At 43.0% G+C, this 26,429-nt stretch overlaps 1 protein-coding gene across 11 annotated transcripts in view; it reads left to right on the plus strand.

The window, feature by feature from the left end:
- Positions 1-26,429, plus strand: part of TGFA (transforming growth factor alpha) — a 142,647-nt gene that overhangs the window by 101,348 nt on the left and 14,870 nt on the right. For 9 of the 11 annotated variants that reach the window (XM_056571444.1, XM_056571445.1, XM_056571448.1 and 6 more), the window contains one exon: positions 5,516-5,575. Coding sequence is in view for 4 of the 11 variants with exons in the window: in XM_056571441.1 (XP_056427416.1) it covers positions 5,516-5,575 (60 nt within the window). In the remaining 7 variants the exon portion in view is untranslated. Of the gene's footprint in view, positions 1-5,515; positions 5,576-6,827; positions 6,879-26,429 lie in introns of all 11 variants that reach the window. The other 2 variants (XM_056571447.1, XM_056571450.1) reach the window with 1 other exon arrangement.

Below are 26,429 nucleotides of genomic sequence, written 5' to 3' on the forward strand. Positions count from 1 at the left end.
AGGGAGCACTGTGCTCCTTCTTCTACATGACATGTTTCCTTTAAGTCCTGAAACATATGTGCCTTATTAGTGTGACAAATAAGATGAATAGCGAGTGACAGACATTTTTCTCAGTAATTACTTTGTATTGAATTGGTCAGGAGGAGGAGACATGAGGTTTACATGTTAATGATTATGATGTATGTGATCAATGCCATCTTCCTACGCCAAGTTTTTCCCTTTGCCACTCTGTAGGCTGTATTACATGGCCCTTTGAGCTGATCTCATAGATCAGCGTTCATTTACAGAGCCAATAACAAGGCCCTTCACTTCAATCATTCTCCAGCTACACATCCCCCATTACATGGCCAATCATTTTTTTGACCCGATCAGCTGACATATCAGCATTTGCAACATTAATCTGTTCAGCCAATAATCAATTTGTGTAATACAGCCCTATAACACTATATGGCATGCCTATAACAAGATCCATATGAATTTATTCCATTAAAAATTAACTTTGTGTCCATAAAAGAGGGATCTATAAAACGTACCCTACCATGAAATTTGCATGAAATCCAATTGCAGCCAGCTGTGACCAGGTTAAAGGATTAAATCCAGCTGTAAATGGGATTAAACTGCTAGCTGGGAATTTTCTTCACCTTAAGGGGAAACATCCAAATAGATTTCTTGGCTCAAGATCAAACTGTTGGCGTTTAATGTCTAGGAGCTTTAGATCGGTAGACTAGAAAAAAAACATTTTGGGATTGTCCTTACCTGACTTCCCACACTAAGACAGTAGGAAATGTACCATAATTATAATTTAATGGGTCTGCTAAAGATTAGACTGCCTTTGCTCTAGTGGCTAAAAGACGGTACAATATTAATACAAAAAATGATATATTACCGTTGTGTATAGATAACCATTTGTGTTAGTTTAAAGCAAATAGTTTATGCAATTTTTATCTTTTTTTTTTTTTTTTCTAATCTAAGTAGTTCATGTGTTGGACCAGTCATGGTATTGCTGTAATACAACTAGAGCAAAGGCTGATTCTGGAATGGCTCTCGGAAATAAAGAAAACATTTTCTTGCAAGCCAGTGATCCAGAACAGCAGATGGGGTACACGGCCACAGACATCCAGTGGAAAAGTGGGTGAAGGCACAAGCTTAAACTTGAGAACATTAATTTCAATCCATTAAAATCATCTTTGTATGGTGGTCCACGTAAGTTACAAAGACCACCGCAATAAGATGTTTTTAATGGAGTAAAGTAAAAATGTATCCCAACAATATATCCCTTAACCCACTGTTCCACATAGTTTAGTTGCAGTGATTGGTTTACATGTTTAATTAAAGCAAATAGTCCATGGTTGTTCATCTGGTGGTTCCTTGAAGTGGTTGTCTGCTATGGACAGCCCTACTTGTTAATGGGTGATCATAAAAGAGCAAAATGACCTCGCAAATGGCGCTGCTGGTTCCGTGGAGATGTAGGATCTGAAGAAGGGGGTGGCTCCCCCGAAACGCGTAATCTCAACTTGTATCGCTTTTTTATTGCTTTTATTGATTTTATTCATTTGCAATAAAATCCACAAGCTTTTACAATATTCCACCTTGGATTTTGGTTTATTCCTACATCTCCACGGAACCAGCAGCGTCATTTGCGAGGTCATTTTGCTCTTTTATGATCACCTACTCTCTCCAGGAGACGGTTTTTACCTCACCTGTTACCTCAGGCTCAGCAGCGGTTCCGGCTATCTTGTAACCCGTGCATTGGGTTGATATGCAAGTTTAATACTTGCTCTAAGGTGAGCAGTTACTACCTAAGGGGCCTGCAAGCCCCGCACCTACTTCCCTTCCTTTTCCCTCTACCACCCAACAGTATCACACGAGGCGCCCTCTCTGGTCTCCTTTTTTTCTCCCCATACAGGCTCTCTACTTGTTAATAGGTTTCCTTGGCAATAAGCTGATCACAGAGTATCCTCCTACTGGGACCACAGCAATCAGCTATAATCTGTGGGGCAACATGGCAGTAGGTATTCTGTTTCCCTGCAGTGCCACCATAGGCAAACATCAGCATTACACATTGCCTATGTAAATCAGTGGGTTGTCGGTATATTACAGGGCAGGTCCTTCAGAGACCCTCTTTGTAACCATTCTCCTTTCCATGAGATGAGTATAATAAACAGGCAATTCAACTATTAAATGGATCATCCAGGTTTTATTTATTTATCTTTACAGGCCCCAAATGCATGAAAATTACGAACTAACAGAATCCAGTGCAAAGATATAGAAGAATAGAGCACTCACCCGGTCTTTGATGAAGAAAGGCTTCTTTATTGCATCAAGAAAATCTTGGCGTTCTCATGGAGTCCGGGAAAGCGGATACGGACCGTTGCCCACCCCACTCCCCCACCCCCCTGCTCCTGTCCGCTCTCCCCCACTCCATGAGAACGCCAAGATTTTCTTGATGCAATAAAGAAGCCTTTCTCCATCAAAGACCGGGTGAGTGCTCCATTCTTCTATATCTTTGCACTGGATTCATATTTCACCTTGTATGTGAGCACCGAGATGGTCTGACGGCTGCAGGGGTTATACAAATATTCCCATATGTGAAGTAACAGTGCCGGGTTTCCTCTGTGTTGGATATATTGGACAAACTAACAGAGTTATTTACCTCTCCAATCCTGTGATGTCCCCTTTTAGGCCCCCATTGGCATCCAGGTCTCCTTTCTAGCAGATGTCACATGACTGCTACAGCAAATCAGTGGCCTCAGTGTTCATGAGCCATCCTTGAGTCATTATGGCTACTGTTGTGAGTACGGCCCATGACCACTGAGGCAGCAGATTGGCCGTAGTGTGGGATGTCCACTCCAAAAAAAAAAAGACCAGGGTGCTAACAGAAGCCTGACTAGGGGATCAGTACTGGATCAGAGAGGTAAGTAACTGTTAGTGCACTATTTTAATGAATTTTGGGCCCTAAAAATAATGAATAAATAACTCTGGATTCTCTTTTAACTCAGAATTTCCTAAATTAGTGAAACCCTGTAAAGAATCTCAGATACTTTTTTGGTCTCCATCACAATTTCCATAATCCCTGACCTTACTGTCAAATATCGTGGCTTAGTTCTAACATATATGGAGTCTATGTATGTGAATTCTTAGAAGTCATGTCAGTGTATGAATTATCTTATTTATTATCTTATTATCTGAATAATCTTAGATAGTTTAGCCTTTTCCTATGAAGGGTTTATGTCTGTCTTTGGCATTTTAAAAAGTTTGACGACATGGTCATGTTGCAGACTGTGAAAACAACAACACAGACATCCTGATGACTCGGTCTTGGCATCAATAGGAAAACAAACATGATGTGTTGTATTCTTAAAGACTCTAGAGAGGAACGGAAGGGCTAAGGAACGTCTTAAGAGTTACCATATGGAACTCTTATACGTGAACCCATTTTTCATGCCTCTCAGGCTTCACGTCTTATGATCGCTGATTGGAAGAAACAAACTCCACAGCAGTGCTGTCTACCTGCTATACCAATGTAAATAATATTTCGACAATGACTAGCCAACAGGAAATCACTGTTTACTCTATAAGGCTTCTTTCACACTGCCGTTGTGCCCCATCCGAAAACGTCCGTTAGGCTCTCTTTTTTCCCCCCCCTTATTGTCTGTTATCAGGATGGGGTACAAAGGGATCCTTTTAGTGGAAGTAGCAGGAAAAAATAATTTTTCTCCCGCTATTCTTCCCTCCTTTTTCTAATGTCCGCTGCATTCTGGGTCACAATGGCAGTGTAAAAGGAGCCTAAGTTGTAGTGAATGGGTGTCAGCATGTAGTTTGCATAATTTCTTTTACCCTGAATTTCAAGATTTGGACACATGTGAAAGTTTGTTGTCAAAATGATGAACAGTCTCAAATTTTTCTATATTATATTAGGCACCAGTTCAACATTACATTTTGGGAAACTAACTTTCCTGAACAGAAAATAGTCCAGGCAACTTGGTGGTGAACAGTGTAAGAGGTTACTCAACTCAAGTCATCTAAAGCAACCCATGTGACCCTTAAAGTATCGTGGAAAAAAACTTATCCCCTATCCGATGAATAGGGGATAAGTTTTAGATCGTGTGGGGGTCCGAGAGCTGGGGCACCCCGTCATCTTCTGTCTGGAGCCCGGCTCTCCTTCACAGTGGCGCGTTACGACCCCTGCCCGAAGCAGGGGCCATCTTTCCCCCTTCATATAGCTCTATGGGAGAGCCATTCGACAATCTTCAGCTCTTCCATAGAGCTATATAGAGGGGCGTAGCGGCCCCCACTTCAGGCGGGGGTCGTGACGTGCCATTGTGAAGGAGATTCGGGGCTCCAAACAGGAGATCGTGGGGAGCCCCAGTGCTTAGACCACCCCATGATCTAAAATGTATCCCCTATGCTGCGGATGAAGGATGAGTTTTTGTTTTTTTCTTGTCCTTTAAGATCAGACAATTTTTACAGGGTCAGTACTGGAGGTAATGGATCTGTTCAGAAATGAAAGTGGATCCTGATGGATTCTTTGGGGGAGATTTAACAAAACTTGTCCAGAGGAAAAGTTGCTGAGTTGCCCATTGCAACCAATCAGATCGCTTCTTTCATTTTTGAAAAGGCCTGTGAAAAATGGACAGGTTTTGATAAATCTCCCCCAAAGTATTTATAGTTGGTTTTCATTAGATGGCTATTGTGTCTGTTAGGGGCAATATAGACCTTACCGAACAAGGCCCTCAAAAGACAATCGGGTGATAAATAAATCTTCCTGCACCAAATATTTGATTCAGTTTGGTTCACAAAACTAGCGTATATAAGCTGCCATATTTGGTGGAACAAAATGGAAGCTTCATGTCTTCATGTGCTAAAATCAGTGGCATTTTTTACAGAATGTCACCAATGGTGCCCACCCTTGTATCTTCTCTAGCTGAAGCACATTTTGGAAAGATGGCATCACAAGGCAGCAGCTATTTTTATTAATTAATGTCTTTGTTTAAAACATTTTAGCACGTATTCCTTTCACCTTAATAAAATGACAGTAAATGCCCTGTGTGTTCTTGTTGATGGCTAGATGGTAAACATACCAGACAGGAGGTATGCACATTGGTTTAATAGAACCAGAAGCTTTTACTGTGATAGTATACAACATGTTAACTAACTCAATCCCTTGCTTTAAAAAAAAAAAAAAAAAAACAGTAGAAAAAAATACTTGTCCTGTTCCTACACATGCACCCAGTTAACTAGTATGTTTAAGGACCAATTATGCAATATATAAATATGCAGAGTCTCTACAGACAACACGAGCCAATGTTATTGTGTTATTGAGAATGTAAAATGAAAAGAATTCACCATTACTGATACATTTGAGCCATGAGGTTCTATGTGCCTCTTATTTTAGTGATATCGTTCATTCTCTGACTGGTTGGCTTCGGACAAATATTTATGGGATACATTGGCTGAATCGGAGTGTATTTGATGATTTGTTCACTCACTGATATAGTTTTGTTCTGTTTTGTAGGTATTTTTTTAGCTGCCTGCCACGCATTGGAAAACACAACAGCTGAAATTACAGTTACAGGTGAGTAATGTTTAAAAATGTATCTTGCACAAATATTCCTCTATGTTTGTGTATCAGGCCTATTAATACCATAGAAACCATGGGGGAGATTTATCAAAACCTATGCAGAGCAAAAGTGGTGCAGTTGCCCATAGCAACCAAAAGGCCTTTATAAAATAAAAAAGTACTCTCATTGGTTGCTACATCTCTTCTGCTCTGCACAGGTTTTTATTCATCTCCCCCCATGTGCCCACTATGGTTCCCTTAGTAGAGAAAGGGGCCAGCCTTGGTTGGTCTATCCCCTTTGTTTTTTGAGAACCTGCTGGGAATTGTGATGCTAGTAAATAAAGACGATGGGATGTTGAGCTAAGAAGAGAAAAGGTCCAGCATTGGTTGTTCCATACTTTTTGTTCTTTGGTGGTAAGAACCTTTTTGAGAGTCCTCTCTCCTGGGAAATTGTGATGTCAGCAATAAGGGAGATGATGTATTGTCCCACTGGTCAAGGAAGGGGGGGATGTGAAAGCAAACACAAGGCCCTTCGGTCCGTGGTGGTAACACTCAACTATTCTTTTTCTATTTACAAGACCGATTAAGCCATATGGTTTACTGATGAAGTGACTCATAAGGGGCTTGTAACATCCATAAAAAATATAGTAACTGTTGTGTTTCTTCATATACGGTAATTCTATAGGTCACTTATGTCACACAATAAGCATTTGCAGCATTTAATACCTGAGCATTAGTCCAACCAAGCAGATCAATTCTTACATCTTCTGCCCTAAAAATGAGAGCAGTGGTCTGACAGGTAACTATTTGGCTGCTCCTACTCTTTTTGTATACATAAGGTTTTTATGCATTCTTTTTGTTTTCAATATGAAGCTATTTGTCATATTGCATGAAAGAGATATTCTGTTGCAGCAAGTCACCCTTACCGGGGCAAAAGATTCAATTTGCTGCTCTAACCCTGTTAATCAATACCCTGCCAAGGGCAAAGTGCCTTATTGTTGCCCTGTTTTAAGCAAGTGATCACATGACATGTTTTCATAATAAAATAGATTTTTTAAATTTACCATTATGGATTTTATTATAAAATATATTTGTCGCCTGGGCACTCCGGGAATAGTGGTTGTGTTACCTAAACCCACATTTTCCATATTCCCAAGTACATGGAAATGTTTAGTTTTTATAAATGTAAAAGCAGAGAATACTGTATATCTTTCAACCTCTCACCTCAACATTATCTACCAATCATCTGCTATTCCTATATCTACAGGTAGAATATACAAAAATCCCCAGTACAGATGAAAAGGCCAGGCTTTAACTGGTAAAGTAGTATGAAGTAGTACCTGTAATACATGTAAAGAGGCTTTACATGTAGAAATTGGAATTTTATCGCATTTATCTAGAACACTGAGATCTCTATTCAGTTTGTAAGGAATGCATTGAAACACATAGCATACTAAGTCAAAGGTCACATATCATACAAGTAAATAGCCATCTAAGGGCAGCTTGAAAGGGTAAGGGGAAGTTCCTAGAGCCTAGGTGCCATTTGGTGTATGTGCATGCTGGAAGTTGTAGTTTTGCAACAGCTGGAGGGCAACAGGTTGGAAAACTTAGTAAAAGAGCAGTGTTCTTCAACCAGGGTGCCTCCAGCTGTTGCAAAACTAAAACTTCCTGTAAATACACAGCATTTCTTACCTAGTTACAGAATGTACTACAGCCCAGAGCAGCATTCAGAACTCTGCAGGCCTCAGAGCTGAAATCTCTGTATTCCTCAATGTCTACTCAGAGCTTGTCCTGACAATTACATCCTGTACATCACCGCGAGCATTGGAGCGATGCTCAGGTCATGTGCGGCAGTTCCTGGCTGCTGATAGCAGCCAGGGACCCGCTGGTAGTGACGGATGTCTGCCATGAACCCCTCAGGGGCCATGATCAATGCAGATCAATATAGATCATGGCATCTGCGGGAGTGTGCTCAGAAAAATGCATGATCGGATTGTCCGCTGTGCTAACGTGGTGATCCGATCATCTGTAATGGTGGACGGAGGTCCCCTCATCTGCCTCCGTCCGATAACACTGATCAGGGCTATGCCCTATGCAAAGTACTGAACAGTATTAGCAATCAAATTATTGCTATAAATAGTCTCCTATGGGACTATTAAAGTGTAAAAATAAAAGTAAAAAAAGTTAAAAAAAATTTTTAAATCGCCTACCCCAATAAAATGTAAAAATAAAAATGTCAATTTTTCCCCATTTTACCCCCCAAAAAATTACATATCACGGCGCAAAAAATGAGCCCTCATACCGCCGCTTATATGGAAAAATGAAAAAGTTATAGGTCAGCAAAATAGAGGGATTTTAAATGCACTAATTTGGTTAAAAAGTTTGCGATTTTTTTAAAGCAGTATAATAATAGAAAAGTATGTAATCATGAGTATCATTTTAATCGTATTGACCCACAGAATAAAGAAAACGGGTCTATATTACCGTAAAGGGTACAGCATGAAAACGAAACCTTCCAAAATTTGCAAAGTTTTGGTTTTCTTACCAATTTCCCCATATATATAGAATTTTTTTTGGTTGCGCCATACATTTTATGGTAAAATGAGTCATTACTAAGGACAACTGGTCAAGCAAAAAACAAGCCCTCATACTAGTCTGTGGATGAAAATATAAAAGAGTTATGATTTTTAGAAGGCAAGGAGGAAAAAACTAAAACGTAAAAAGTCCTTAAGGGGTTAAAGCATGGCTTTAAAAATCCCAGGTGCCAGGTCACCTAATGATCAGTAATGATCGTGACACATGAGGGGACACTAATTATCATGACACCTTAGGGGAGATGAGAGGAACACTAATTATTGTGACACATGAGGGAAGATGAGGGGGGCACTAATGATAATGACACCTTAGGGGAAATGAGGGGGAAACTAATGATTGTGACACACGAGGTGAGATGAGGGGACACCAATGACTGTGACACAGGGAGAGATGAGGGGAAACTAATGATTGTGACACATGAGAAGAGGTTACCAATGACTGTGACACAAGGAGAATTAAGAGGACACTAATGGTTCTTGTGACACAAGGGAGAGTTTGGAGGACATCAATGACTGTCACATAGGAAGGGGTGAGGAGACATTAATGACTGTGACACAGGAAGAGATGAGGGGGCACTAATACTGTGACACAGGAAGAGATGAGGAGGCACTAATACTGTGACACAGGAAGAGATGAGGAGGCACTAATACTGTGACACAGGAAGAGATGAGGTGGCACTAATACTGTGACACAGGAAGAGATGAGGGGGCACTAATACTGTGACACAGGAAGAGATGAGGGGGCACTAATACTGTGACACAGGAAGAGATGAGGGCGCACTAATACTGTGACACAGGAAGAGATGAGGGGGCACTAATACTGTGACACAGGAAGAGATGAGGAGGCACTAATACTGTGACACAGGAAGAGATGAGGGGGCACTAATACTGTGACACAGGAAGAGATGAGGGCGCACTAATACTGTGACACAGGAAGAGATGAGGGGGCACTAATACTGTGACACAGGAAGAGATGAGGGGGCACTAATACTGTGACACAGGAAGAGATGAGGGGGCACTAATACTGTGACACAGGAAGAGATGAGGGGGCACTAATACTGTGACACAGGAAGAGATGAGGGCGCACTAATACTGTGACACAGGAAGAGATGAGGGGGCACTAATACTGTGACACAGGAAGAGATGAGGGGGCACTAATACTGTGACACAGGAAGAGATGAGGGCGCACTAATACTGTGACACAGGAAGAGATGAGGGGGCACTAATACTGTGACACAGGAAGAGATGAGGGGGCACTAATACTGTGACACAGGAAGAGATGAGGGGGCACTAATACTGTGACACAGGAAGAGATGAGGGGGCACTAATACTGTGACACAGGAAGAGATGAGGGAGCACTAATACTGTGACACAGGAAGAGATGTAATTCCATGTAATGCAAGGGCGAAATGATACAAATAGGATATACACAGTAATACCTGCTTCGAATGGTAACTCTAAATAAGGTGGAGAAGAGGAAACCTGTTGCTAGGGAGTGGATGGGGAGAAGTTTGTTAGAAATGATTCAATCCAGAGCAGCAGCAGATATCCATCTGTCAATTCGCAAAACAAATAATGGCAGCTGACTTGAAAGGCGCACTCTCATGTGAGTTTGTTCACGTGTGTGTTTAACCAGCCAGATCTGCAACCTTTCCCCAAGATTTTATGAGGAGTTTTCTTTCTTGTGTATTTGGACCCTTCTCTCTTGCAGCACACATTGTAACCACGCTGTTCCTTATTGACGTTCCAGCTGTATGGAACAAGTCGATCCTGTCTTTTAAATGGGGCAACTTTCTACTACATGAGACAGTGTGAGGTTGTTTGAAAGAACTTGAAGATTTACTGACAGATATTTGTGGAGATTTATTTTATTTTTGACAGACATTTTAAATGTCAGCTCCTTTTGCTGTATGCAGGACAACTGCTGGAAACTGTGGAAAGTTCACAGTAAAGGAAAATACAGTGGTCCCTCAACATACGATGGTAATCCGTTCCAAATGAACCATCGTTTGTTGAAACCATCGTATGTTGAGGGATCTGTGCAATGTAAAGTATAGGACAGTGGTCTACAACCTGCGGACCTCCAGATGTTGCAAAACTACAACACCCAGCATGCCGGCTGTCCGGGCATGCTGGGAGTTGTAGTTTTGCAACATCTGGAGGTCCACAGGTTGAAGACCACTTGTATTGGAGGTTATGTCCCCGCCGCTCCGGACCGTCACCGCTCGTGTCCGCTGCCCTGGATGCCGCCTTCCATCGCTGTCGCCGCATCCTCGGGGTGTCCCCACCCTCCGGCAAGGCCTCTACTTCCCCGGCATCCTCGCTCTCATGTCGCCGCCATCACATCGCTACGCACGCCACCCCTTTTGGATGACGGGACGGTGTGCGCAGCGACGTGATGACGACGATGGAGAGCGCCGACGATGCAGGGGATCCCGAAGACGACGCTCCGGAGCCCCGAGGACAGGTAAGTGATCGTCAGCGGACCACACGGGGCACCGTAAACGGCTATCCGGTGGCAGCTGAAGCAGTCTGCGCTGCCGGATAGCCGTTTCTGCGATGGCCCCGACATACAAAAGCATCGTATGTTGACGCTGCCTTCAACATGCGATGGCCTCTGAGAGGCCATTGCATGTTGAAATGATCGTATGTTGGGGCCATGGTAGGTCGGGGGGTCACTGTATAATAAACATTGTAATATATCTTATTCAGGGCTGGTGCAAGGATTTTTGCCACCCTAGGCTAAAGCTAATTTTGCCACCCCTTAACCCTGCCCATTGGCTCTACCTTTGACATGCCCCACCTTCCTACTGGGATGACACACTGTAACAAACCTTCCCATCATGAAATCACCTTGCTACTGAGGTGACACCAGGTAACACCTCTCTCTATAACACCCCCCTCCCTGCGACGGTGGTGCTGGCTGGGCGGGTGCTTCGGATGAAAGGGTGCTTCGGATGCTGGCTGGCTTCTAACTTTCTTGAATCAGGCAGAGCGGCGTCCCATCAAGAGGGCGCTCTAGGTGGGTGGCTATTTTGCTTATAGGCAGAACCAGCCCTGATCTTATTTTAGCAAGATACCTCCTTTTATCAGGCTCTTTTACTTTTCATCTTTCCCTCTTAAACTCATAATTTAGGGTGCCTTAGGGTGCGTTCACACTGAGTAATTCAAGAGGAATTTACTCGAGTAATTCCTCTTGAATTCTCCGCTCCAAATTAATGCACATCTCCTCTGCCCATTGACTTTAATGTTTTTTCCGCTGTCCTGTTCACACTGCAGAAATTCTGCTAGCGGAATTCTGACACAGAATTTTGTTCCGCTTGAAGAAAGAGCATGTTCTTTCTTCAAGCAGAATCCGCTAGCAGAAATCAATTGAAGTCAATGGTAAAAAAAAAAAATTCCGCCCCGACATCGTTTCCGCGCGAATTTGTGTGGAATTTGCGCGGAATTCGTGCAGAAATGGCTGAAAAAGCCTTCACTTCTTTCTCCCCCATTTCCGTGCCCATTTCCACGTGCAATTCCGCCCAAATTTCATGCAAATTTCACGCGAAAAGAAAATTCTTTTTTCGGCATGTAAATTTTTCAGCGTGAATTCCTCTTGATTTACTCAGTGTGAACGCACCCTTAACATTATAGAATTTTTGAATTCACTAGCAGTGGCCCTACATTGTATCCAACGGAATTCTGCTACACTGTCCACACCACTGAACTTTCTTGACAGAAATGAAAGAATTCATTCTTTCAGCAAAATCAGCTTGGATGTGCATTGGTGACCGCACATTTTCAAGCGCCAACTGAATCATCCAGCACCCACTGCAGACGAGATGTCCGCCTGGAATTTCTCCAGGTAGACATTCTATTGTGTAAACATTACACAATACTTACTGTGAAAATTGTTAAAAAATATGCCTTAAAGGGGTACTCCACTGCCCTAGCGTTCAGTACATTTTGTTATGAACGCTGGGTGAGGGCTGCGGGGGTCATGATGTCATGGCCACGCCCCTTGTGAGTTCACATCACACACCCTCAATGCAAGTCTATGGGAGGGGGTGTGGCAGCTGCCACGCCCCCTCCCATAGACTCGCATTGAGGGGGTATGGTGTGACATAACAAGGGGCGTAGCCATGACATCACAACCCCCGCAGCCCTCACCCAGCGTTCGGAACAAAATGTTCCGAATGCTAGGGCAGTGGAGTACCCCTTTAAGAGACAGCTCACTGAGAAATCATGTGAAATGCTGCATATAGAAGTATATGGAAAGGGAGGGGTGTGGAAGAGGGAGCTGCAAAGTGAAACAAGGAGAGAGGCACACAGAGAAGCTGCTGGAATCTCTACTAAGCTTACACTGCTCAGTCTTGCTCTATAATGTCCAACATGCTGCTGCTTCTAAGGGTATGCTATAGATATATAGGGGAGCAGGATCACTTTCTTTGTATGCAGTGTATGAGAGACATATCAGCTAATTTCTACCCACTAACTCAGGGACAACTGGAAATTAGAGATGGAGCCTGTAGAGTGGAAAAACTGGTGAAAAAAATAAAATTTAGAACTTTCCAGAAATGGTTATATTCCTCATGTATACACTTCCTGAAAAGTCTAGTTAAATGTTTAGTTTCCATTTATATACAGTGGCACACAGAGAATGCAGCCTTATGCTACAGAGAATGCCATGATATCACAGGCATACAGAAGTACAGTAGGGCCCAATAGAATTTAGCATAGTGTTATTTTTTCCCATTGTAAAGATAAGAATAGTGTGACTGCAGAGAGCGGGTACCAGAACCCCTTGTAAAGAATGAATCGGATTCCCTTGTAATTATAGGTTTCCCTGTAATTTGTCAGGTCGCCTTTCTCCTTCCTGCAGTCATTCTTATCCCAGATAATCCTCCGGCTAAACAGATTGGGGGAATGAAGTGCAGTTAGTTGTCTCAAAGGAAATTATGTCTGAGGATTTGTCAGTGACTGGGGTGGGTCGTTGCTCTATGGGAGACTGGGGGAATTTCCAATGCTCTTTATAAAACTGCTGGCATGTTATAGATGGGGATCCTGAATCTTATATACATAATATATATAATCACTATATCTATGACCTAGCCTGCACTCTGCTGCCAAGGCTACTGCAGTAAGTAACCAAGAAATCCGTATTCTAAGGTTTAGATATTGCTTATATTACATATTAATACAATAAGGACCTGAATGTAAAAATAACTATTTACGGTAAAAGTATCTGCATTAAGGCAATTGTCAGATGATTTATAGACAGTTTCTGGTCTGACTATTGTTAGGTGGTCATCCTTGCAATATAAATTGATATTTTGGTGATAAATCACCAGTTTTAGTCATTACCTAATAGAAAATTGCAGGTTTTGTCAGGATGCCTACTTTTACATACATTTTCAGGGAAATGAAAGATGGGGCATGTTGAATTTTAACATGACAATACTTTCTTCCATTTGAAAGTAAACCTGCCAGAGGGGTCTCCTCCTCTATTCTCCTGGCCCCATTAAATAAAACATGCACTGTTTTTTGGAGGGGACAGTTATTCGATGCAGCGACTACCTTACTCTACCTTTAGATTAGTATGAATTTGAAGGGATTGTCCTGCTACTTTTTTTTAAAGTTTAATAGTGGCCATGCTGGGCTGAAAAAGTAAAAAATCTGTACTCACCTGCCATGACCCCCCCCCCCCCCCCCCGCCCCCACCATTCTGATGGTAGCCATCAGTGATGTCCCAGTATGGGATGTGACCCCGTACTGTCCTTCTGCCCTGTCAGGCAGAGTCCCTGCAATTCCCCAGGACTCCCCTGCAGCATACCTCCATTATGTACATAGGCTGTGTATAAATGATGTACTGTCACTTTAATGTTTGCACCACATGATTGTTACCCAGAGGGCCCAGTGACCAAGTGACCCCCCCCAAGTGACCTATGGGCTCCTTGCACAGCCCCTATATAACCAGGGCAGGGGCTGCATTCTTCTGCTGTATGCTGAGGTCCAGTGCAGTCATCTCAGTGTCTGTGTCCAGAGCATTGGAGGCCTCAAGCCTAAAGTCCTACAGCCACAAGTCGGTCATCAGTAAGTCGAGTCATCTTATTGTCAGTCACCATCTCTGTCAAGCCCATCTGTAGTCACCGTGGCCTGCACTAAAGTCAGTCTAAGTACTGCAAGTCCCAGCAAGCCTGCGAGGTCCCCCTGTGTCACTGGTCACCTCCCTGGGATATTTGGCTGTACAGCAAAGACTATATCACCTGTCTTGCCTCAGTATAGCTGCCATTATCCTTAATATGGCGTTGGTGTCTTCATTGCCCCTGCCTAACCCAGGATCAGCGGTATTACCTTTGGGAGGTTAAGGCTAAACCATGCCCTTGGCGTCGTGACAAGAAGGGGTTAATACCATCTGCCCCTTGGGCCATAACATCTACCCTGCATTGCACCCTAACACCACACATCCAAGTCCCTTCAGGGAAGTTTCTTTCAGGCAATTACTGGCTGTGGTGGGTCACAGCTGTGGCCAGTGATTGGCTGAGTGGGTACATCTGTCTGTCAAGACATCACTGAAAAGGGGAAAGCATTGGCAGCCAGACCCCATCTGAATGGTGGCAGGGATCGCAGCAGATGAGTATTGTTCTTTTACTTTTTCAGTCCAGCATGGCCAGGCAACCCCTTTAGAGCTTCACTCAGTGGCCTGCAATATGCAACTTACCATCTCCTGTGAAACTGTATCACTCCATGAAATAACTTGCTCCTTCATATAACATGTGGAGACAACAAAAGCCCTAGCAGTTACCCCACAACATTGTACCATAAGAGTCATTTCAGTTATAGAGACTTTATTCCACCCCATTGGATCAAGCCACACAGTGATGATCATACTGCCATACTAGATGTTATCCTTCAGAGGTTCTCATGTCTGATCTTAGATCTAATGACCAACAATGATACATTTCGGTAGTTACAACCTCCATTTTTGTATTCTTTCAAGAGCCCTTATGCCAATGTTTTTGTGTACCTACTTATCTCAGACCCAACCGAGTGTATAGCACTACAAAAAGACAAATAGAAATCCCTCACATGACTGATGAAGAAACATTATTGAATCATATAGGTTGTTGTTTTACCCGCTGCTATGAACATGTTTACACAAATATATTGTATCCATTAGGCAAGCTTGACCTCAGTGAGGTAACACAAAATACCCAAAATTTTAGTTCCTCTTGCCCAGGTGCTACATCATCCCTAATAAACTTTAACATATGCTATCAGCCACTGCCACGGAAGAACATATGTAGAAGATTTGCTCTCTTTCCATGTGCCAGTCCACCCCTTAATATAACAACTTGGTCTCCAAGACATCCTGCCAAGATCCATAAGGTAACACAAAGTCCTTGAGCTGTAAGTACACAATTTTCTGCATGATGTTGCCTCTCTACAGCACAATAGTATAGCGCCATTTCCCCTAGAAACCACAGTAAAGGAGGAGACCATATCTAGAATACAGCATGTTATTGTATTTTGATGCCTCTGCATGGAATAAGTACAGTAAGGCCCAATACATGTCTATGTGAGCCACATTGTTGCTCCATAGTACAATTTGGAGAGTAAACAATAAGTGATGTGTTAGAAATGCCTTTCGAAGCATCTATCGTTTATGGCCTTTTGGGTCTTCTGTCCACCATATTAAAGTTCCGTTGACTCTCATTTCTCTGTGGCATGTACTTCTCTGACCACATGGCATGTACAGAGAGTTTTTAGAGGGTGACATCAGTCTATGTTAGCACTGTTGAAGACATTTAGCAGAAGGTAGTCCGTACACCATGTTGGCCGAATGCTTGCTTGGCCAACAATCTTCTATCACAATCCCCACATACATATGGATATGTACATATGAGTATTCAGAATGGGGACAGAAAAAAAAGCCTCTCCAAGACAACTCTGACTAACGCATATCTCCCCAAGAAAAATAGGCATCTGCCATCAGGGAATATCAGGAGTCCCCAATACAGGGCTGAAGTCCCGCAGGAACACATGGAAATGGAGTTCCTGCACTTTAGTATAGGGGGTCACGGGGGTCCCCAGCGGTGGGACCCTTGCGATCAGACATCTTATACCCTATCCTTTGGATAGGGGATAAGATGTCTAGGGGCTGAGTACCCCTTTAATTGGAAATTCAGTGAGTTTCCAAACTTTTTTCCACAAGACTTGACCCCTGCCCCCATACACATTAGATGGTTGGGCTCTGCCGCCAAAATCAGCAGGCTTGACCAAATTTACTCTAATGTATGAGCAGCTTTAGAAGCTGCTTCCAAATGATAAAGAATATGCTTTATGGAATAGTTAACCTATATAGAAAGACTCCATGTTTGCATTCAGTAGGAAGGATTATTACAAGTTATTCATGTTGAGTGTGTCTATACACAAGGGATAATTGGAATTCATGTCCTACGACAAAAAATTACCTGTTTTCTTTACTCCTATCATGTCTTCTAAATGAACATGAAGTCACTTCATTTTTTGTAAATCCGTGGTAAGAAAAGCTGTCCGCTCCAAGGTTTTGTATAAAGTCCTTTGAAAGACAAGATTAATGACCCTAAGCCTATTTGATGTAGTCACAAGTGGAAAATTGTGATGCAATTGTCTTGGATCAAAGCTAACAAACTGTGCCATTTAGAATCAAAGAGAAAAGGGGCTCAGATATGATAAATATGCCATAGACTTGAACAACAAAATCCAGTTCAAAGAATTTCTCATTCCTTTATTAGTATTCTCAGCAATATTGTTGAAGAAAACTGTTCCCTGTAGAGAAATGTGTCCAAGCAGCTGATGATAAATGCTGAGTCAGCAAAGCCACTGTGATTGGCTGAGACATGCACACCCGCCCCATACTCTTGGTTGTTGGGGGGGGGGGGGTGCAGCCTCGCTCAGCTCAGTATTTGGCACCAGCTCCCTGGACACGTTTCACTACACCCTGATCTCTGCGCTCTCACAGCAGAATATAGCAAACTGTATCCGAGAGCAGAGAGATCAGGGCAGAGAAGCGGAGAACAGGGATGTTGAAAACTGTGTCCCCGCTGCTGCAGCTCGCTCTCGCCATTGCTGTAAAACTGTGAACCTGATCCCTGCGGTGGGATGTAGAAATGTGTGTCTTGGGGTGCAGAAGCAGGGGAGACCGCTATCCATCACTGCTCTTTCCTGCATCTGATTACCACTTCTTCAAATCAGTGTACCCGTGCCTCACTGTTTCCCCACAGATTTTCTACATCCTCGAAGCAGGGGAGATCGGTGATCGCTCTCTCCCCTGCCTCTGCACGGGGGGACACCGTCACGGGGAGGTAGTGAGGCACGGGTACACTGATTTGAAGAAGCAGTAATCAGAGACAGAAGGGAGCGGTGATGGATAGCGGTCTCCCCTGCCTCTGCACTAGGGGACACACATTCCTACATCCTCGCCGTGGGGATCGGGATGGAGAGAGCCAGCAGCGGGGACACACATTTCTACATCCCCAGGCACAAGAAATCCGTGGGGATCGGGTTCCCAGTTTTACAGCAGCGGCAAGAGTGAGCCGCAGCAGCAGGGACACAGTTTTCAACGTCCCTTTTCTCCCCTTCTGTCCCGATCTCTCTGCTCTCATAGCGAGGATACAGTTTGCTTTATCCTGCTGTGAGAGCATGGAGATCAGGGTGTAGGGAAATGTGTCCAGTGAGATGGTGCCTAATACTGAGCTGAGCGAGGCTGCATAACAACAACCAATAGTATAGGGCAGGTGTGTGCATGTCAGCCAATCATAGTGGCTTTGCTGACTCAGCATTTATCATCAGCTGCTGACACAGCTGACACATTTCTCTACAGGGAACAGTTTTCTTCACTACACCAGCAATCCATCTGAGACCTCCTGGGGCATGTGGATAGACTGTGTAATATATTACTGCTAATTCTACAGTATATTGCTATTATGTAGTAAGTAGACCTGAGCAGGAGGGTTATCTTTTTTTATTTGTGATGTACATTAACCTCTTAGTGACCACCTATACGTGTTTTTATTGTTGTCTCTAAGGGGGTCTTAGGCCAGGCCAAGTTTTTTTTTGTCTCCCGTGCCAGGATCACTAGAGCTCGGCTGTCAATATGATTGCCCATATGTGTTTTTATGGTGGTCTCTAATGGGGACTCAGGCCAGACCATTGCCTTTTAATGGCGGCAGCCTAGTTGTCCAGCACAGGTCTTACGTGCTGGGATGGTGGGAGTTCGGCATATGGGCCCCGGCACTGACTGCCAGGACTGGAGAAACCTCTCATCCTGACACTTTAACACCTTACATGGTCAATCATGACTGTAGCGTGTAGGAGATCTGTGGGGCTCAGTGACAATTAATAAATTCCCCTTAAAAGATTATTTTTGTATAAGGCATAAAATAATTTTAAAAAATGTTGGTGGAATTTGCAAAAATAATTGGCAAGTATGAAGGAATTGAGAAGATTATGTATAACGTGTTTGGCATGGATTTTAATGGATGTCCTGAAAATCTTTTTTCCATGCACAATGAATTAGATACAGAGTCACGTGTTTCAGGTGTCTGTCAGATGTGTGAGTCATACTCAACTTTTTACATTATATAACTTTTTGGGGGTATATTAGATGTATAGTTTGGGCTTAGGAGTCCAGTGAGTGGTCCTAATAATTAACTATCTCTCTGTAAATGTGTTTAAGGAAGAATATCAATCACTGAGCAGGACCGCCCACTGGACTACTAAACTCAGAATAGGGATTAAATTATACTGGAAATTATCTAACAAAATTATATATCAATCTACTCATCCCATCTCCTCTGCAACATGATGCCTGCAGATTGTACAGAATTTTCATTGTGACAGGTTCACTTTTCATTTCTTTTAAAGCATTGTTTACACTTGCATGATGGCTTTCGTTTCATGACACTGGGCTGGACCAAAATGGTACCCGAAGGACCATTGCCTTATAATGGATTCTATGAAGGACTTTGTCCTTTTTCTCCAAGCCTTACTATTTTTTCCATTAAAAGTCATGTAATCCTTGACTAATACCCTGATGGTGGCTCCATACCACAATGTGAACGGAACCAACATTATACAGTATCTTTTTAAGGGCAGTAACATAATGTTGAACAGCGTGGTAAACTAATAGTTGAAAGGTAAAAAAAAATCCTATCTTAAGGGGGTACCAGAGGGAACACAATTTATTTCCTTTCGACTGGATAAGGGATAAGTGTCTGATCACTAGGGGTCCCCAGAGCTCCTGTATGGGGCCCAGCTCTCATGCTGAAGTTACTGTACTCCTTAGAGCTCCGGCCCCTACCTTTGAAAACGAGAAGGAAATTGACTGAGCAACCAATCATACAAGTGCATCTCTGAGGGTGGGGGCCAGAGTGCTCTGAGGACTGATGACTAGCCAAGCCCCATACAGAAGATTATGGACTTATGCTGCAGTCATGTTCCTCGGAATCCCCCTTTAATGGGGTTATCCAGGATTAGAAAAACATGTCTGCTTTCTTTCACAAACACCTTTCCTTAGGTTGCATGTGGTATTGCAGCTCTGAAGTGAATCTTGCCAATTTGTAATACCACACACAACCTGAGGATACATGTGGCGCTGTTTTTGAAGAAAGCAGCTATGTTTTTCTAATCCTGGATGACCCCTTTAAAGCCTTTTCTCCTGTTTATCTAACTTTTTCTCAACTAATTAAGATACCCACCCTATCGCCACCAAGGCTCTGATGGTTTCTCTGGCACCGAGAATATTACACTCATATTATGGTGTAGGTCTTTGGCCATTAGGGATTTTTTGTGGCCTAATGCTTCCTATGAGTGTTCAGGGCAGCCTAATGACAGGTGACGTGCCTCCACACATACACACTCTGCTATCACTGACTTCATTCATAAACCTCCGCTCACAAGTCAAGAGCTGAAACCCGAGACTCCCAACCGTCCTGTGTTTCCGATTATACGGCGCCTGCCTGAGCAAAAAAAAGGGTTTTTACATTCACCCTCCTCTTTAATAAATATTCAGGAATAAGAGATATTAAAATAAAAACTGGATAAGCCTCTGTATTCTTCGTTCAGCCCCCCCCTTGGGGGTGGTTGGTTATAAATGTAACATTTCCAGCCTTCTTCTCAGCCCCGTGCATTGAGGTGATACAAGGGAGGCATGTATTCTTGTTTGTAGTTGAATTATTTTCCAGAGGGTTCAAAGAGCGTTTCATTAACAGCGCAGCTTGTTTGCTCAGCACGATGGTGAAAAGTAGGCCGTGTCTTCTGGAAGATTTGTCTGCAAATATGTCTGCTGCCAGTAAAATAAATAGGCTGTGTTTTTAAGGTTTGGGGGCATCCTATGTTGCAGAGTTGAAAGGGAAGCCATGGAACTTACTTAAAGGATTATTGATAAACAAGCAGGACTTTATTCCATTGTCCATTAATATTTCTAATGGGGAGTCATATGGTTAAGAGGTTTGGTAAGGCCTTGTTCACCCTGTTAGTCATTTTCCAACTTGCTATAAAATCTCAAAGCTTGATATTTTTCAGTTTGCCTACAGCCGGCCATACATTTTACATAGCTGTGGGCTAAATGTTCGTATTGGCCTGATCCTCCCATACGGAGAGGGGAGAAAAGCGATTTCTAGACACCTCTGGTGGTAGATTATTTTCCAGAGAACAAAAGGATCTGCCATGTTATAATCCAAATACTTGACCTTTCCCGACCTCTGCCAACGAATGGCAGTCAGAAGACCCCATGCACATTAGATGGTTTATTCACTCCTGCCAAAAGGGTATACACAGAAAACACGGGGATATGACTTTTGGTTGTGTATGGACATATTAAGAATTTCACAGTACCTGTAGAACTGGATCTCCAGATATTCTGGAAAGTTACATTGATCAGCCCACGACCTGTGGATTACTTGACTTGGTCATCCATTACGATGACTCAGATCTTTTGGTATCAGAGTTAAACCGAGGTTCCTTGGGTCTACCAGACGGAATTATTCTTCATCTATACAGGATATGTGCATGGTACATGTTTTATAGTAAGTTATATTATCATTGCACACACAGAATATATCTTAAAGGGGTATTCCAGGCCAAAACTTTTTTATATATCAACTGGCTCCGGAAAGTTAAACAGATTTGTAAATTACTTCTATTAAAAAATCTTAATCCTTCCAATAGTTATTCGCTTCTGAAGTTGAGTTGTTTTCTGTCTAACTGCTCTCTGATGACTCACATCCCGGGAGCTGTGCAGTTCCTATGGGGATAGTCTCCCATCATGCACAGCTCCCGGGACGTGACATCATCATTGAGCAGTTAGACAGAAAACTTTAGAAGCTAATAACTATTGGAAGGATTAAGATTTTTTAATAGAAGTAATTTACAAATCTGTTTAACTTTCCGGAACCAGTTGATATATATATATATAAAAGGTTTTGCCTGGCATACCCCTTTAAATAAGGGCTGATAGACCTAATGGCAAATAATTGGTTCCAAGGCCAGCTCAAATAGGAGTTGTCTTCTTCTGTTCTTGTGCTCCTTCTGTTATTTTAGAACCTTAGCCAACCAGAGGATCCTCTGATAAGCCAGTCCAATCCTGCCTAATGGTCATTTATCTGGAATAACACCACAAAAACAACCTATGAAACATAGAAACAGAACGTGTCTGGAGATCCATTCGACCCATTTAGTCTGCCCAATATACTGAATGCTATCAATACTCCCTGGCCTTATCTTATATCAAGGATGAACCTTGCAAGTGCTTCAGCAGGCACTGCAGCCTCTGCTCTTCACCCAGTACAGCTACAAACATGTTGTCGTGGCAGTGCCTGATACTGCAGATTAGTTGATTGGTAGGGTTCCTGGGAGTCATAGATTGGATAGTCCACCGGTTATAAAAGGGTTTTCCCAACTTGCAATGTTATCCCCTCTTTACAGGTAGGGGTCCCAAGCTGATCAGTCATGACTGCTGGAACCTCTACCAATCCCACGTGGGTGCCCAGCACTCTATTCATTCTTTATGGGGCTTCTGAACATTGCCAATCCCAGCACTCGGCAATGTTCAGAAGCCCCCTAGAGAATGAGTAGTGTGAATGGTAATGCGCTCTATTCATTCATGGGAGAGTGTTCCTTCTTTTTTTGTGATCTGTGGGAATTCCAGCAGATTCCCCTATCCACAGGACTTTGTGAGTTTAGAATACCCCATTATGGAAAATTGATATGTACTGTCTTCGCTTTTGGTTTCCCTTTATGATGCTGCAAATTTTATTCTGTGTAAATAAATGTAAAAACATGACTGTGAACATCATAAAATCTGCAGCAAACACAGGACATGTTTATGTACCCTTACATTTTGCATTTATAACCAACCTCCCCAAGGGGAAAGGCCCCAGAAAGTTAAACAGTTTTGTAAATTACTTCTAATAAAAAATCTTAATCCTTCCAGTACTTATCAGCTGCTGAAGTTGAGTTGTTCTTTTCTGTCTGACAACAGTGCTCTCTGCTGACACCTCTGTTTGGCTCAGGAACTGTCCAAAGCAGGACAGGTTTTCTATGGGGATTTGCTGCTACTCTGGACAGTTCCTGAGACAGACAGAGGTGTCAGCAGAGACCACTGTTGTCAGACAGAAAAGAACAACTCAACATCAGCAGCTGATAAGTAATGGAAGGATTAAGATTTTTTTAATAGAAGTACAAATCTGTTTAACTTTCTGGAGCCAGTTGATATGATTTTTTTTTTCATGGAATACCCCTTTAATCTAGTAATTTACAAATCTATTTAACTTTCTGGAGCCAGTTGATACGAAATAAAAAAATTTTCACTGGAGTACCCCTTAAAAGTGCTGGAAACCCAATCTTTGTCTTAAGAAACCTTACCTGTTCTCATAATACTGTTTATACTGTCTCTGTTGCTTTTTCTGTTAGTATTATGGTTTTTTTTTATACTTATTTATTTATATACGTTCCCTTATATGTCTAGAAATTATGGCAGATTGGCATGTATGTCTACCTACTCCTTAAAGGGGTACTCCAGTGCTTAGACATCTTATCCCCTATGACGTCACGCCTCCACCCCTGTGTGACGTCACGCTCCGCCCCTCAATGCAAGCCTACAGGAGGGGGCATGATAGCTGTCACGCCCCCTCCCATAGACTTGCATTGAGGGGCGGAGCGTGACATCACACGGGGGCCGAGGCGTGACGTCACACGCCGCCCGCCCTGTAGTCGCCGGTAATCAGACCCGGAGCGAACACGCTCCGGGGACTGATTACAAAAGGGGTGCCGCGTGCAAGATCACGGGGGTCCCCAGCGGCGGGACTCCCGCAATCAGGCATCTTATCCCCTATCCTTTGGACAGGGGATAAGATGTCTAAGCACCGGAGTACCCCTTTAATACAAATAAATGAGAACTACAGATGCTAAAAAATAAAAAAAAAATCTAGCAGAAAAAACTTATTCTAAATTGTGAATATAACTTAAAATGTTATCAGCATGATGTTGCAAGGGTTAAGCCTATGCCAATATATAGATAAATCAGGATATTATGTGGAGCGGAAGACTTCAAAGAGACAGGCGTCTGTGGATAAAGTTCAAAGTAGCTGTAAACAGGTGGTCACACAAGTTCAGGTTTTAATCACTACTGGAATAATAGGGTGTAGAGTGAGGGGGGCAGGAGACAATGCACCTGGTAGGTGGCCTGGTATACAGGCCAAGACCACCATGGCACAGCATACTGCAAAGAAATAAAAGGCCCATATGGATGCAAGTCATTAAAACAATATTCCAATTGTTCCTGTTAAAAAAATCATACTAGTTTGTGTATGTACTGATCTGGCATTGTTATATATGTATACTCAACCACAGGTGTAGACCAAGCATGTGCCACTCTTGTATTGTACCCATTACATAGGACGGATTTATAGTGCAATGACAGAAGTCGAGTGGCCAGAATGTGCAGATCCTAACTTGCTTCTCTTTGTGTTTCATGTTAGATTATTTTGACTCTTCTGCATTCCCACTGGTGGAATCTTGTCAAGACTACATATTAAATAAAAAAATAAAAAAATATATATTTAAAATTATTCTGAGATTAAACTATGCCCATTATTCCGTGTGTAGTAGATAGTTGCCAGATAGGAGTTATTGTTCCGTATAAATGTGTTTTTTAGGTTATTATCATCTATTTGTCTAAATTGTCTAGTTTAGATCTTGCATTAGTTGTAAGTGCATTATATTGCTATTTCAGTGGTTTCCAAACAGTGTGTCTCCAGCTGTGGCAAAACTATAACTCCCAGCATGCCCAGACAGCCTTCGGCTGTCCGGGCATGCTAGGAGTTGTAGTTTTGCCACAGCTGGAGGCACACTGTTTGGAAAACAATGTGAAAGTTGATAGTAAGGCAATGTTCACACTGAAATTCTGTCCCGTTGAATTCAATGGGATTCTGCTGCGCTGTGCACACGGTGGAATTTTAGTGGCAGATGTTTCCGGCACGGAAATTTCGAATTCCATGACCGCAGAAAGAATGAACCTGTTCATTCTTTTTGCAGACTTGAATGCATAGCCGTCTATGAAACGGCCTGTGCGGTCCTAGCGCCGGCATTTTGTGGCGGCACCCGCTGTCTCCATAATGTCCGCACTGAGATTTTCCGTGCGGACATTCCGACATAAACATCGCCATAAGGATTTTCTTCACCTAGGACAAGAATTAAAGTAGATCAGAGGCCTCTTGTGACCTGTCTGTTTTAGTAAATACGCTAATTCCCCATAAAATAAGGGTACGTTCACACATGCTTATTTTCTGCGGCAGATTTGCTGTTGCAGATTTTGATACTCCTTGAAGTCAATGGGCAGCAAAATCTGATTAAGCAAATCTGCAGCAGATCTGAATCAGAAAATACGCACATGTGAATGTACCCTAAGAGTAGGGCCACACACAGTGCATCCGCAGCGTGTGTCTGCGCTGCCTGCAGTCACAGAGCAACTGCAGACTGTACTCCCTGCTGCGGCCAGGTACTTCTGTGTGTCAGCTCATGACTGCCAGCGCAAAATCCACCTCTACGAGCAGACACACAGAACTACAGGCAGCAAAATCCACCATTACGAGCAGACACACAGAGCTACATTCGCTCTGTGAATGCTGGCAGCGCTTCCGACTCATCAAGTACATTGTGTGTGACCCTACCCTTAAAGGAAATTGTCACCAGTATCACCTGCACTAACCTGTCAGGACCGACAGATAGTTCAGGTGACACTGATGACAACGGTACTCACCTTGTCCCGTTCCCTGGCGGGGATCTTGGTAATCTCCTCCACCCGCTCCGGGCACCCGGCTTGGGGCAAGGGCAGAGCTTACTGACATCACCGCTGCTGTTCTCTCACAGCGTGAACCAGCTCTCTGCATGGTCTCGCAGCAGCGCTGACCTCAGTAAGCTCCGCCCGTGCCCCAAGCAGGGTACCCGGAGCGGAGCTAACGGAGGAGATTACCGAAAAATCCCTGCCATGTCACGGGACAAGGTAAGTACCCTTGTTATCAGTGTTATCTGTCAGTACCGACAGGTTAGTGCAGGTGACACTGGTGACAGATTTCCTTTAAATAACTTTTTTTTTACAGTTCTGTGCCATCCCCTGTTATTCTTACTAGAAATGTATGACTAAATAGTCAACTCAGTGTTACCAGTTGGAAGAGCGGGATTATTACCAGTTGGAAGAGCTGAGATTATCGAATCAAAGCTGGCACTGCCAGATTGTGCAGGGACACACCCCTAGCTGGTAACACCCAGTTGGCTATTCAGTCATACATTTCTAATAAGAATAACACAGGATCGGCACAACACAAAGCTAGAAGTAATTGTTATTTCATGGGGAATGCAAGTATTTACTAAATCAGACAGGCCAGGAGAGGTCACAGGTCATCTTTAAATTTGCCGCCGTATCTTTGTATCATAAGACACATTTGTTGGCTCTCTCTGTGGCACCCAACAGCCTGGGCACTTGCCCTTCCCAATATACATCCCTCATTTGTATAAGCTACAATCCTGCTACTGTAGGGTGCTACCAGTCACTAATTCAGTATATTGCCCCCACCTATGCCTAAGTAACCAAGATTTATCACTTTGCGATAGCAGTTTCTATTAAGTTCTAGGTGACACTGACCCCATAATCTTGAGAAAACAAGTAGTATCTATGTGGAATGTCCTGGTTTCTCCCTGCGCTTATAAAACGATTACTTATTTGTTAGCTCCCCTCGTCCAGGGAATTTCTA

The sequence above is a fragment of the Hyla sarda genome, chromosome 4 (assembly GCF_029499605.1).
Source record: "Hyla sarda isolate aHylSar1 chromosome 4, aHylSar1.hap1, whole genome shotgun sequence".
Classification (NCBI taxonomy): Eukaryota; Metazoa; Chordata; class Amphibia; order Anura; family Hylidae; genus Hyla; species Hyla sarda.